General features: G+C 41.3%; 1 protein-coding gene across 4 annotated transcripts in view; it reads left to right on the top strand.

Moving 5' to 3' along the window:
• The window catches only part of CEP112 (centrosomal protein 112), a 149,598-nt gene extending 135,830 nt beyond the window's left edge, over positions 1-13,768 (top strand). For 2 of the 4 annotated variants that reach the window (XR_002443854.1, XR_002443852.1), the window contains exon 26: positions 10,160-10,178. Coding sequence is in view for 1 of the 4 variants with exons in the window: in XM_021414850.1 (XP_021270525.1) it covers positions 10,160-10,261; positions 12,128-12,192; positions 13,334-13,337 (171 nt within the window). In the remaining 3 variants the exon portion in view is untranslated. Of the gene's footprint in view, positions 1-10,159; positions 10,262-12,127; positions 12,193-13,333 lie in introns of those variants that run through there. The other 2 variants (XM_021414850.1, XR_002443853.1) reach the window with 2 other exon arrangements.

Below are 14,310 nucleotides of genomic sequence, written 5' to 3'. Positions count from 1 at the left end.
TGCAGTGCTGGATGCTTTTCAAAAATTAAATGTCTGACTTCCCGAGACGTATAGACTTGCATTCATGGACTGTGGCAAGCTAGCTGTAAATGGAGCATAACTCACCCTTCATATAACCTATATATGTGTAGGTTTCTTGGTGTATTGTCCCAAGGCAGTGAAAGCAGCCTGGGAAGGTTCCTAAAAAATGTGGGTGCACCCCAACCTTTTCCTTGCAAAGCAATGCTCAAGTTTCTCGTATCTCAGGAATCTGTAAACCTGGGAACTGATCCCGTGTAGATGACGTTCCTGCACTGCACGCTGTTGTAGCGCTGGTTGGCTCTGATCTGTGTGTGGATCTAATGCAAGACAACATTTCTGGCAGGAAGGTCTTTCGTTCTATCAGAAGTGTTTCTCTTTCTTGAATTACGCAGCGTTATGTGGTTGTCAGTCATAGTTAAAAAATCTGAATTGTTCATACAGCAGGCTTTACATCCTGTGCATGCGTAATTAAGTATGACGCGTATCAGTGAGAGGTTCAGCAGGAGCCTCGAGGAATAAGGGAATTTGGGCACGTGCAAAGAACTTTGCTGAATTGGGGCCTATCCAATTAATGGTAGTGATCTTTTTCTTGCTCTGTTACCTGGATTTTTGTAGAATACCTCGTTTAATCTCAATTTCGTTTTGGTAAGGGTAATCGGCACAATTTGGAATATTACTCATTCCTCTGTCTGATGTGTTTAACTGCAGTGCAGGATTGGGTACGATATCTCCAACTGAAGATAATACAGGGAAAAAAAAGTTTTTCATGTTCATGAACAATCAAGGTAACATCATGATAGGTATTCAAAGCATAGGAAGGTGCCTCCAAACCGCCAAGTCACAATGACAGCCTTAAAGGATAGAGCTTCTCTGAAGACAGAAAATCAATTATGTCCAATTAATGAACATTACTGAGGAATTGAAGGAGAATGCCAATACAGATTTCCAGCTCTTTACTTTCTTTTTTTTTTCTCAAATAGATTATTAAAAAGGGAGAGAGGAGTTATCTGAATAAAAGTGTTGTAGAAGTGTTTGGAGTAAAATGAGTAAAATGGAGCAGCTTAATTTGTTAAGTGGATTTCACTTGCGTTCAAATGAAAACAGGATTGATAATTGTAAAAGAGCTATGATTCAAAAGCATTCAGCAAGTGTTCGGTTTTAATATTTATTATTCTGACTTGCTCATTTTTTTATGACTGCTGGATATTTACCACATTCAGCCTAACTTACTGTTTCCATGCCAACTAAATCTATTTGTTCTCAGATGAAGGCTGTGATGCATCATTCTGAAATTTCAGCTGCTCTGTAGCGCAGGGAACTTCTAACATTTGCCACACCTTATCTTTGATGGGAACTGTGCTATTGTCTGCAAATTTGGGGAGCTATGAGTAAAGGAACAGTGAGACAGCGATGAGCAAGATATGCCTATGTCCAGGCTATGTGCCCCAAATGGTTCTTAGCACAACGAAGGCTGGGAGACTTGAGTAATATTATCCTATTTGTTCAGGGCTTTTCATCCATATTTCTTTCCAGGTTTGTTTTAAAGATATCACAGAGCTTTAAATGCAGCCAGATGAATTCACAGAAAGTCTTTGCCCTCGCTCCCATTGTCTGTGTCTGCCTTTACACTTCCACCACAGCTGCTCCCACAGCTTTGCCAAAGCTCGATACATGTGCTGGAACAGTGACATGGAAGCGGTGGAACTTCCTCCCCTCTGGTCATGGTGAACGCTGCAGGAAGTCTGCTTCCAAAGCAGCCTCTTCCCCGTCTCATGGGGACTTCCAGCTCCGGTGCCTTGGGTGAGTGCAGGAGCCAGGCTGCGCCTCCAGTTCTGGGAGTAAAACTTGGTCCTTGCATTTCCAGGCATTCTCAAAGGGTTGCCTTTCTCAGAACCAGCTGGAGTCGTCTTAGGTCAGGTTAATAAGCTCTAGGTGAGGTGGATGGTTGGACTGATGATCTGAATGGTCTTTTGCAACCAACATGATTTCATGATACTGGGTTGGGTATTGAAAAGGAAAGCTTTGCTTTTTGGCTAAACTGCAGGTGAAGAGGACTTAGACAGCATTTGTTTCTTAGAGCTGCTGAGCTCTGGAAACTGAGAAATAAACACTAATAAGCACTGGAGGTAGTGATGAAATTCTGCCATTTACTCTGGTTGCTTCAACCCACAGCATTGAAACACTTCCAGATTTTTTCCCTGGAGACTCATTTGTGCTTCCACAGAAATGGGAAGCTTTGGAAGCTCTGAGTGATGCTAACCACAGTGATCTGCAGTGGGGAGCCCTCATCTGCCACTGGGATGCAGTGGGAGGAAAGTGGGAATCCAAAAGGAACTGGCACCGTGACTTCAAAAAGAGCAACACCAAACTGTGGCACATTCCAACAGCTCCTCCAGTTTCTGCATGTGAGCAGTGTGTGCCAGATCAGTGTGGGGAAGGAGGGGCATTCCCACCACCCTGTTCCCTTCTGTCCATCCATGGCTCTGCCAACACCCCAACCACCAGGGCCAGGAGGCTGCTCTTTTCCTTCCATAACACATTTCAAGAAATGTGTACATATTGCATAATATACATACGATATATACATAATATACATATAATATATACATAACCAAACTGCTGGTTCGGTGCCTGCACCCAGCACAGCAGGAGGTTTCATTTCTGGCTACTTCTGGTGGACAAATTTAAAGTTTAAAAAATTTCCTTGGAAAGAAATACATATACATAACACATACAATACATATACAAACAGGGAAAAATCTGTTATGAGTGAGAGCAGCTGGTTAGTCTGCTTGGCACATGCAGACTGACATCCAGTTCTTATGTTTTCTTTCTAATCTGGGGACTTCCCAATAGAGTTTGTTGGGGAAGATTGAGACTGATTCTGGTTATACATCTGTAAGAGACCTTTCATGGAGATAGGTTTGCCTATAGCTGCCTGGCGGTGTTGACTGAGGCATGATAAAATGAGTGCTGTCGTTATTTGGAGTCATATTCTACCATTTTTGTCTTGGCTCATGCCTACCTTACATGCAATTCCATTGATGTGCTCATTAATCACTTTGATACAATAGTGCCCCCCAATTTCAGACTGAGATGGTTATAATAAATCAGAACTTTGCATTTGTCATATTTTGTGGGTTCTTTCAGCATTCTCTTTAACAACCTACCATGAAAGGAATGCAGAATTAAACAGAATATAGTAAATTATACTATAAACATGACGTTTCAGAGTGGCAGAAGGAGGAAGAAGCTGAGATTCAAGCACAGAAAAGCAGATTTTCAGGAGGGATTTGAAAGGAGCTGGAAATCAATGGAGTTGAAAGTTACTGGGAGCTCCATATGGCAGGAACTGCGGGAGAGAAGGCTCTCACCAACTGTGAGGCTGTCAAAGGGAAGAGAGGAAGACAGTGATGATGTTTGCGTGGAAGTCAGTGATCAAACATGAGCTTTGGTCATCAGACACAACTGGAAAATACACAAATGCATACCTGCTCCATAGGACTGGATGAATTATTGGAATGAAGTGGCCAGTTGGAGAAAGACAGTGAAACAGAAAGTGGGGAACAAACAACTGAACAAAGGAAGAGAATTTTTAACAAACAAGAATAAAAGCTTACGCCAGCATCCAGGAATTAGAGACGTTTTTAAAATGTCTGTTTTCTAGCTCTTTGTCTTTGTCGTGGTGTTTAATGCAGGGAGCTCCAAATTGAGAAGTGGCACTGCATGGAGGAGCCAGCTGGGTGACAGCAACAGTCAGTGAGCTATCCTGTTCGTTTCTTCCAGGTGGTGAGGTGCCTGGATGGACTTAAAAAGGACAGAAAAAAAGTCCAGTTTTATGCAGATCTTTATCATCATCTACTTTTTAAATTGTTGTTTTCTTTGCAATTGAATCAGCACCAATCCTGTCTTTAAAAGTACGTCAGGGTTGTAGAGCCATGGTTGTCTCCCACACCACCCATGCTCAAAGTTTATGGTCTCCTTCCGACCGTAAATCTAGCAGCTTGTTTTCCAATTGAGATGCTGGTTACATTCTTGTTCTTGACAGAGGGGAAATGGTGATACTAAAAGTAGCTTCTGATTATTATCTACAAAGATTTGTTTGTTCACACAGACAGTGTGAAAATGCTGAGCTTCATCCTGCCTGCTGCTGAGCTTTGTCAGCCCTTGCTGTCACTGGGGAACGCTTGGCACCTCTGCGTAGCAGACCCTGAACCTTTGACTTGCTGAACCACCCCAGGGTGGAAGGGATTATGTGGAAGGTAGCACATACTGGAATGTATGAGATACATAAATACTTTCCCATGGTGGTGTCAAAGATGCTTACAGCTTTATTTCAGACTTAATTATCTTGATAGCATATTAGAAATTCCCTGCCCTCGACAGAGCCGTAAATGAGTACCATGTGTCTTCAGTCTTGGTCCAGCTTTGGTTCCTGGGCTGCTTTAGCTTTCTGTTCTAATGCAGCAAGTCGGCGTTGTCAGCTGGGCTCCCTCTGCCCCATGGAGTGGAGCATCCCTGCTGCAAAAGAACGGCGCTGGCAGGGGCCAGAGCAAATATTGCTCAGGGACAAGGCTGGCATCTGGATGAGTCATCAGGAAGGAGGGGAAGACGGGTCAAGGATCCTCCAAATCCCAACTGAAACAATAGAGGAGCCCTTAAGAGGGGGTGGCTGAGAGAACAGAGTGAATTTTCTAGCCACAGCATTCCTGGTTGTTCCATGGTGTTGACAGTGAAAGCTTTTATTCCTCTCCAGCTCGCGTAATCCCAAGAATGCTATTCTTGCCATATGCAGCCCACTGGATTTTTTTAAAGTTTTGCCTGACTTCCCTTCCTCTGCAGTTATGAATCATATGAACTTGTATTGCTTAACTACAAACAGAGCATTTTCCAGGTGGGAGATCTTGGGTAAGAAAAGAAAGATATCGAAATACAAACCACCAAAGTGCAAGGCCTCTTGGGTGCAGGTTGGAAGGAGCTGACTGAGAGCAGAACGCTCAGCGGGCGGTGAGCCGCTCACAGGAGGTCCCTGCGGCTCAGTAACACACCAAGGCAAACCTATTTTGGACCCTCCAATGCTTTCCTAGCTAAAAACTGAAAACCAAAGAGGACAGCTATGCCCCAGTAAAGGGCCTGTCAGAACAGGGTAGGTTCTCCAACGCTGTTTTTTCTCAGTGGAGAGCAACATGGTGTACACCCGACAAAATAACTGGCTCAGTTACCATTTGTAGCCATGCCGTGCTCGTGCAATTTATAGCATTCATTACTTTCCTTAAGAACTTGAGAATATTTGTATCAAATTGCATGATATTTCTTTAAATCTGTAGGAACTGTATTTCAACAGACATTTCTCAGCAAGAATAGAAGTTCCCATGCCTGAAGTAAGAGAGGACATAGACAGAAAAGCAGCGGAATTTCTTATTTGACTGCATTGTGAAAGGATGAATGGTGTGGCCTTGTTCTTTATTGAAAAAAATAATAATAATTTGATTCTTCATTAGGAAAAAAAAGAAGATTGGAAAGATTTCCAGTTGTAATTATTCTTTTACAAGAGAACAACGAGAGATCTGAACCTTCAGGAAGCTGCAGAATTTGGTGAATTTGGTTCCTTGGCCATGGAGCTCGGGCAGCTCTCCCCAGGGGGCTGATGGAGGAAGGTGCCCACGCAGGTTCTCAGCACTTCTGTGGGATTGGAGCTTTATTAACTGAGGGCTTGGGAGTGCTGAGAAGCAGAGGAGTTGCTGCAATTAGGGAGAAGAGAACGAAGCTGCGATTAATTGTTGCTTTGATATTCTCTGGGTTATTTGGCTGTACGTGTGTGTGTTTTTTAATTGGGATGGCACCGTAGTAATTTGTCCTTCTCCTGGCCTCTTCAGACTGCTTTCAGAAAATTACTTCAGCCATCTTCACATCACCTGAATGAAGCTGACCTACGCAATATTATTATTATCCTCATTTAGAAGGATGAGACTTCAGTCTGAGATGAAATGGTTTGCCTAAGGCTGAAGGAGTTATTTTTACCTTGTTGGTACCCTAACCTGTCTTCAGATTTATTACAACACATCTTTCATGTCTTCTCACAGAGATTTGTACTGTTGAACAGATGCATAAACTTTTTAAAGAGACCTCTCTTTTAAGCAGCGTTATAACATCTTTTTAAGCCACATATCATTGTTTGAATAATGCAGGAAAGGGCTTGAGAGAGACAGGAAATATCTCGTCTTACTCGTCTTACTCCCCCGAAATGTGGAGAAAATTTGATAATAATTACATGATCCTAATTATGCCTTTTGGTCACTATCCTTGTATTTCCTGGCACACGTGCAATTGTTACCCTTCATAAATGTTACAAACAGGCAGAAACTGAGATAATAAAAAACCACAAAACCTGAGTTAAGCAAACTGCCTTTCGATTCTTATCTGACATAAACTAAATGTTAGCTGCATGCCCTTCAAGACATGATATTCTTTTTGAGGAGCATGAACAGCTCATCTCTGGTCCCCTCATTTGCTTTGGCAATGTATACTTCAGTGTTTCATTAGCATTTTCCTTATGCTCCTCTGGTTTGAATCAAGTAATTACAATTGGGAGATTGGGAGAAGATTGCAGTGTTTTTGTTTTTTTAATGGTTTGGGAAGGGGATATTGCACTATCTAGAGGCCCCAGGGCCAGTGGAAGGCAAACTCAGCACTGTAGACATCTTGAAAGAGAAAGGGAGAGCTGGCTCTGAGCAACCTGCCTAAGATACAGGGGGACTGTGGCTGTATAGCAAAGCATAGAAGAGGAGCAGAATATCCTCTGCTTTACAGGCTGTTCCGAGTTCATGGGCCAAAATACATCTGGGAATCCTGAAGCTACTGCATTTCTCCTGGTTGTGCTTAGGATATTGCTTTTCAAAGGAGGAGAGTGGCTACAGTGTGACCAGGTCATGGGACTTCTGTCCTTTTTGCATCACTCTTTGTAATTGTGTGAATATTTGCCTCACCTCGATTCTAACTTACTGTGACTGACCATAGGTTACCTCTTTCTGGCAACTTCTGCTTCTGGTTGTTTCTCCTGACACCAGAAATGATTGATGATAAAACCTTAAACCTCATATCCTCGCCACCAACCTGAATAAACAAAGAGCAGCGTGGCAGCTTCATATTAAAAGCTATAAAACCTTCCTGGGGGTTGGTGGATTAAATCAGCTCACCAAAATGAACTTACAGCTTTCTCAGGACTGAATAAAAACGAACCCAACAGTAACTGAAGTAGAGCTGTCCTCATCCAGCGGATAAGGCCCTCCTGAGGGCTGAAGAATTGCAATTTTCAACATCTCTCAAGAGTGCAAGAGGAGGCACAGTGCTCAAGAATCCTAGGGCTGCAGCTTGAGGCTATAAAAGAACAAAAAAGCCTTTAAGGCGCACGCACACGCACACAAAATCCCTGCAAACATCACTTTCATTGGGTCAGAAATCAATGTTAAAAAATAAAAACCTCCGCCCAATAAAATTAGCATGTATTAGCCCACTGTGTGTCATTTTTTCAGTTATAAGAAGTGATTCAGATTTTTGCCATGCACTGTTTTAATCTCTTGGGTCAATAAACCTTGATAGTAACTTCAGCCAAAAATCTCAGCATGTTCTTTATCATAATGCAACAGGAAACAGCTGGGATCTTATTTTCATCGTACTGTGATGCAATTATGAATGAGCACAGTAGAAAGCAACACATTTTGTCTTAACAAACAAACAAAATGCAGTTGTATCCCAAAGAACAGTTTTCACTGCAAGAAAAGTGTTCTCTCTGTAATCGAGTAAGAGATCAACTCCAGGCAATCCTTCTGCTACCAGGGCTTGTTTCTCATTTTCTTTCTCCTCTTTCAGGCGACCCATGCTGCATAGCTGTACTTTAAAGCACCGTGCACGTTTCTTCCCGACTTTCCAAGAAACACCTTCATCAAAAGGCAGCGATCCCCTGGGTGCTTTGCAGAGTTAATAGCAAATGTTAAAGAGCGTTGCGAAAGCACGTCTTTAGAGGACACTTGCAGATTAAACTATTAAAAACAGCGACCTGGTTGCAAGTTGCACAATTAGATCGTTATTATTTCACTCGCAGAGCAGTATTCAACTTTTTGTTGCATCTATTTAGAATGAAATTTTCTTGACTTTCCTTTCGAGAGAATTGCAGTAAGGGGCTCCTGCTGCGTGCCTGCACCCAGGGAAGCTGCTGGGAGCTGTGCTGCAGCCAAGGCTCAGCTCCTCACATCCTCAGTGCTCTACACAGGGCTCTGGTGCGAGTGTGACTGTATCAAGGTCCCCACCCAAATGAGCAGTTGGCTCGGAAAATATTTATGCTGGCAAAGCACCTATGCGTAACTTTGTAAGCCTTTACAGAATGAATAGCACAAGTTTATCAGAGTAACTTTAAGAAACATAAATTTTGATCACTGGTTTATAAACAAGCAGAGTTCAGACAAGGTTTCCTGTCTTACAGATCTTTTTCCTGTTATTTCCTTATATTTGCATAGTGGCATCACTTGCAGTTCACAAGGAAAGCCTCTAATTGCCTATTTGCATAGAGATCTGGAGATTTCTGCATGTCAGAATGACTCATAGACAAAATTTTCCTAAAGTTTCATCAGATTTTTTTTATTCCTTTTGTATTGATAATTGGCATGCTCTGCGTTTTGCACAAGGTGGTAATTGGCCGATCATTCCGTGACCTTGCGTTTGGTCACCACGTGTGCAAGCACGTGTGCTGCTCGCAGGCTGGAGCTGGGAGGATGAGGCTTTGAGTTGTGCTTCTAATGGCAAGCTAAGAAATTTTTAACTAAAATAGAATTAGCACAAAATGGTGTTGCTGTGTAAATGCATTGGAAAAGAATCAATCTGAAAGTTGAAAAATATTTCCTAAATTAATCTGATATTGAATCCCTTTTATCCTTTATTCATATATTCAGCTCTTAATCCAGAAAAACACCTAAGTACTTGCTTAATTTGAATTAAGCAGTTAATCCTCCTGGAACTTAAGTGCAGATGTGAAGCCCTGATTCAGCAAAGTAATAAAGTGTGCAGTAGTCCTGGGAAGACTTGGTGGGCAAAGCCAGGCGAGACTCCCAGGACTTGTTGGTCAAGATTCAGCAAATCCAAGATTCTGGAGTCACAAAGCACAGCCCTTCCAGTTGATCTGTCCTCTTGTAGCACCACTTCATGCTGTACTCAACGTCTGTTGGGTAAGGTTATGGACTAGAACGTTGTTCTTTAGAAATGATGATTTTTTCATGAACGTCTGGTCTCACAACTTGTCTAAGTTGCTGGAACCTACTGAGTGACATCTCATAACTGTACAGTAAAGCAAGCTAACATTTTTGCCTATTGTTTCCTTGCAAATTTCTAATGTGTTTCAAAACCATCTGGATGTGGTGCTCAGGAACATGATTTAACAGGGGGTTGTCAGAGTTAGAGTAGTATGGTTAGGTTGAGGCTGGACTTAATGATCTTGAAGGTCTTTTCTAACCTGAGCAATTCTATGATTCCATATGCTTATCCACTTGATAGTTCAATTCTGAATACAGTAATGTCGACATTATGGGGAGAAAGTTAATTGTATAAATGATAATATTACTATTTTATGTGAAATGGGCCAAGTCTTCTTGTCAGATGGCCTTATCCATTTATTTGGAACAAGTTAAAAAACCACTAGATAAACTATTTTAACTTAGTTGATGAAGCGTAATTGAACCATGAGCTGTGAAAAGGGGCAAAGAACAATTTGTGGATTTAGTCTGTAATAAGTTTACAGCAAGTTTTGAAATACTTACACTGGTATTAGCAGGCCATTAAGGCATTTGCCCATATCCCTATTGAGATATAGGGAAGTAGCAGTATTACTTCTTCTGACCATAGCCCGACAACTGTATTACTATTATTTCCTTTCCATAACTATTTCCTTTTCATGTTTTTCTTTTCCTTTCTTCCTCTTTTATACATCTTTTGTTCTTTACAGGTCTCTGCTGATCTTTCTTCTTACCTTTCCATTGATACAGCAATTCTGAGTTTACTTGGACTCCAAATTGGGCAAAAGAAGCAAAAAAAAAGTTTACCTCTAACCTCCAGAGTAGCCCTATTTATATATTTTCCTGCTCCTATACAGGTGACACATTTACGACAAGAATATGAAACTAAACTCAAAAGTCTGATGCCAGCATCTTTGAGACAGGAACTTGAAGACACCATTGTATCTTTAAAATCTCAGGTAAAATTTTATTATTTATCTTCAGTTTGGGGGGGCTGGATAAAAACAGTCTTGTCTAGACAAGAAATTATGGCCATCTACAATTTGGCTAACGTATTGAACAAGTTTCAAAACCAGACTGTGGCAGCACTTCCAGGCTTCTCAGTCACGTCCTCCACTTTCTTCACCTTGAGAGCTACCTTACTGTGTTTCTAGATGCCATATTTTGCTTCACTTCTGTAATGCTTTGTCTTAAATATTGCAAAACACTAGCTCATCTAGAGCAATACAGAATCGATATTATTTATATGAAATAGACATAAAACTGGCTAATAGAAATATCAAGATGTCATTGTAAATAGGGAGCTTCTAATGAACTTGGTATATTTCTAGTATTGAGTTCCCAAAGAAGTCATTTGGTGCTGTTCTCTTCAGTGTATGAGGAGCTGGAAGAAAGCTCCCAGGCTGCCCAGGGCTCCAGGAAGAGCAAAGGCCCTGAGGACACATCCTGCAAGTGTAGGCTTGACACCAGCATTTTTCAAGCTGGTATAGATCTACAAGCTCTCCATTTCTCTTCATTATACAGTCTCTCTATGGAGATGGCTGGTAATTTAATGTATTTGCTTTACTGATCTTTTTCTTCCTTCCTTTTTCCCTTCCTTTTTTCCTTCCTCTTTTTTCTATACAGTGTAGAAGGGTTTTTATGTTGCATTTTTTCCAAGCATGAGATGTTTCCCATGGCAAAATTTGCCTTAAACATAAGTAGGAAATGTTCATAGGGGAAATTTTCAAATTCCTATGTGATGACACAACTTTAATACTGTGGTTATAGACACTCTGCTTATATGTCAGGGGATTCCTAATGGAAGCGATGCTTTTTTTCATTGAAATATTTATGGGAAATAAAGAGTTAAGGATTAACTGGGGAAATCGATTTCCACTTGATAGTAAAAAGCTATTTTTAAAGCATTTTGTTGACCATTAGCACTGTCTGATAGGAAGCATTGCACTGCAGCTAGTGTAAGAATACTACACCTTTTAATGAGTTAAAAAAAAAAAAAGGAAAATCTGATATCCACCTGCAGGGCTTTTGTAAGCATCAGCACATTTCAAAAGAGTAAAAGTAACTGCACACACTAAAAGCTGGGTGTTATCCCAGAAATACATAGCTGCTGGCTGTATTGCCATTGGTACGCTGCAGCCACAGACCACTCAGTAAGCAGGGCTCCTTTCTGAAGCACAGGTGTCCTGGTCTTCGAAAATTGTTGGAATTCCTGTTTCAAAACATCAGACAAGTAGGGCAGCGGAATCTCTGCACCTGTCAGGATTATTTATTGTTGGAGGAGGATGAAGAGGACGGGCTTGGTAAAAGCACCAAGCAGTGATAAAAATAAACAGAAGGAAAATACTGTATGCTTGGGCAAATGTTTTCAAAAAATACCACTAAAAGTAATCGTCAGCTCTTGGTGTGTTCTCCAAAAGTGGCCTCTGCACTGATAAACATTAATTTTCATACCCTTCAAGAGCAGGTGAGTATCTTTCTCACAAGAACAGAGGTGTGGGGAGCAGAACACAGGTTTTGTACAGGCACTGAGGGTACAGATGGAACTTCCAACCCCTTGCATATGCTGCCACAAGCTGAATGTAAAAATTATTTTGACTCTATTCTTAAAGTGGGTAGCATGCAGCAAGTGGTGTGCTGGAGATATTCAAGCCAGGGGATCCTGACAATCTGCTGTGAAGTATTACCATTAATTCTAGTATGCAGCTAAGGCATTATTGCATTTTATTTAGGCAGGATAGACAAGAAAAACACCTTTATGGAATGAGTGTAAACTTCTTTGTTAGAATTTTGTACAGCATTTTCATGTGGGATGTATTTTGCAGGTAAATATTCTGCAGAAAAGAGCCTCTGTCCAGCAGGAAGAGCTGAACGCCTACCCCACCAGGAGGTAAGGGATTTTCTTTACTCGATTTGTACCATTTCACACCTGTGGATCCCAGTTATTGAAGTTTTACAGCTTAATTAAAACACTCAAATATGGTTGCAGTTTTAAAAGATCCTTATTTTCAGTAAACAAGCGCCTGAGAATTTTCCCAGTGCTTAGTCAGTACTATTAGAGCAAGATTAGAGAACATGCAGGTGCACTGCAAGTCTGGGCTTTGCCTCGATGTTCATGATGAGACAGTGGCTCAGTGCACAGCTGCAGCTCTGCGGTGATGCCACCTCCTTTTAAGATAGAAAACAATGATGCAATGCATAATATTACAGATCACATCTTCAAAGTACCGGATCTTCATGAGCCTGGGGTTTTCTCAAACGTTTACACCCTCCAATATAAATTATGGCAAGTGCTGCAGCAATAAAAAGACTTGCCGTGCCTTTAGAGTAAGTGATTCACATGGATAGGTGAGTAAAAGGAAACTTCCTAGTAAAGTCACTCCGTCTTTTTATATTTATAGGCTTTGATGATACTTTCATATCTCACATGAGGATTTCTGCAAATAAAAATGCATGCTTGTAAAAACAGTAAATATCTGTAAGATATTTAAGCGTTTGTAAAAATGTTAGCAGCGTGGAAGTTGTCTGAAAATGTTAATTCAAAACTTTTTGTTAACAAGAGTTTGCTAAATCTAATTGGAAGCTGAAAATGTCATTAATTTTTGGTAACCTGTCCAGCACAGGTAAATTTGTTAGGTAAATACAAAGCTGTGATAACAGTCTATAGGCTCTCTCCAGTAAAAGCAGAAGCACTGCAAACTGATGCATTTTGTCTCAAACCTTTCTGAGTTAGTGTCTTCACAGTTAGGAAAATAGCTAGTTAAAAAGATGACATTTTCCTTCTGATCAGGTTTTTTCCCAGCTCTATGTTCACACTAACTTTTGTTTTACCTGACCCATGCTCACTGAACTAGTGTTTTTTTTTTTGGCTAACACTGGTCAGGGAAGGACAACTTCAACCTGTCTGTGCCTGTGGCTGCAGATGTGGTCACATGTGTGCCTCGTCTGCTGTGACATGGCCCCATTGCAGTCTGTTGGATTTTGTAGTAGGAATGCTAAGACATAACTAACGAGAGTCTCTTAATTTTCAGGTAGCTGCTGGAGCTGTGGGATTTCTTTGATCGCCAAATGGACTGCTTTCAATAGGTTTGAAGATTTGGCTCTTGTAAATTAAAATGCAAAGATCAGTGGCTGTTTTGTTAGCACACAAAATGCAATGAAATTCATGAAAACATATCCATTGCTCATGCCAGAATATTTTTTTATTTGTTCCTTCCGCCCATTATTTTTTTATCATCATCTTTTTACAGACTTACACTTCCAATATACCGTGTTGATTCTGCTCGCTTACCAAGAGGAAGTTTCCTCTACTAATGGTTTGTTACTACTTCCTCATACCATTCTTTTCAGTTTTTTACATGAAGAAAGTCGCATTTTCTATTATTAATGTCCAAGATATTTTAACATATTTTGACATTGTTTTGTGTCCACGTGTTTACATAATATTAAACTATTATTTTGCACTATTTTGTTTTGCCATTATTGTCCTGCTTAGGCATCTCACTCACCTAAATAGCCACAGTGCATATTAGACTTTTGTATGTCTTTTTTTAACTGGGAAAAATATATTCTCTGCTGTATTTTAACAAAGAATGAAAAAACCACGGGGACAGATGCAGCCACTATCACGGCACGCTGCGTGGCCTGCATGCTCGTGAGGGAGGCAGAAATTCCTCTCCCTGAGGTCCAGCAGTGGCAGTGGCCGCCATGTGCCAAGGCCTGCGCGGATCTGCAGGGCCTGCAGCAGGAGGCAGCCATCCCACCAGGCCTCAGCTGTGCTCCAAGCCCCTCTGGCCCCAGATCCATGAGCACTGATTCCCTCTGGCCCCAGATCCGTGAGGAGAGGCCATCCCCTGCTCAGAGCTCCCTGTGGGACCCATGCCCGGCTCTGCCTGGTGCCTCACTGCGTGTCAGCCCGGCCTAGGCCTGGGCAGGTTTTCACCTTCCTTGAATCAACAAGTGATTCTTCTAATTATAGATAAGAGGTTGTCGTGGTTCTGATAAGCAA

The sequence above is a fragment of the Numida meleagris genome, chromosome 17 (assembly GCF_002078875.1).
Source record: "Numida meleagris isolate 19003 breed g44 Domestic line chromosome 17, NumMel1.0, whole genome shotgun sequence".
Classification (NCBI taxonomy): Eukaryota; Metazoa; Chordata; class Aves; order Galliformes; family Numididae; genus Numida; species Numida meleagris.
This window is presented reverse-complemented; position numbering and strand designations above follow the sequence as displayed.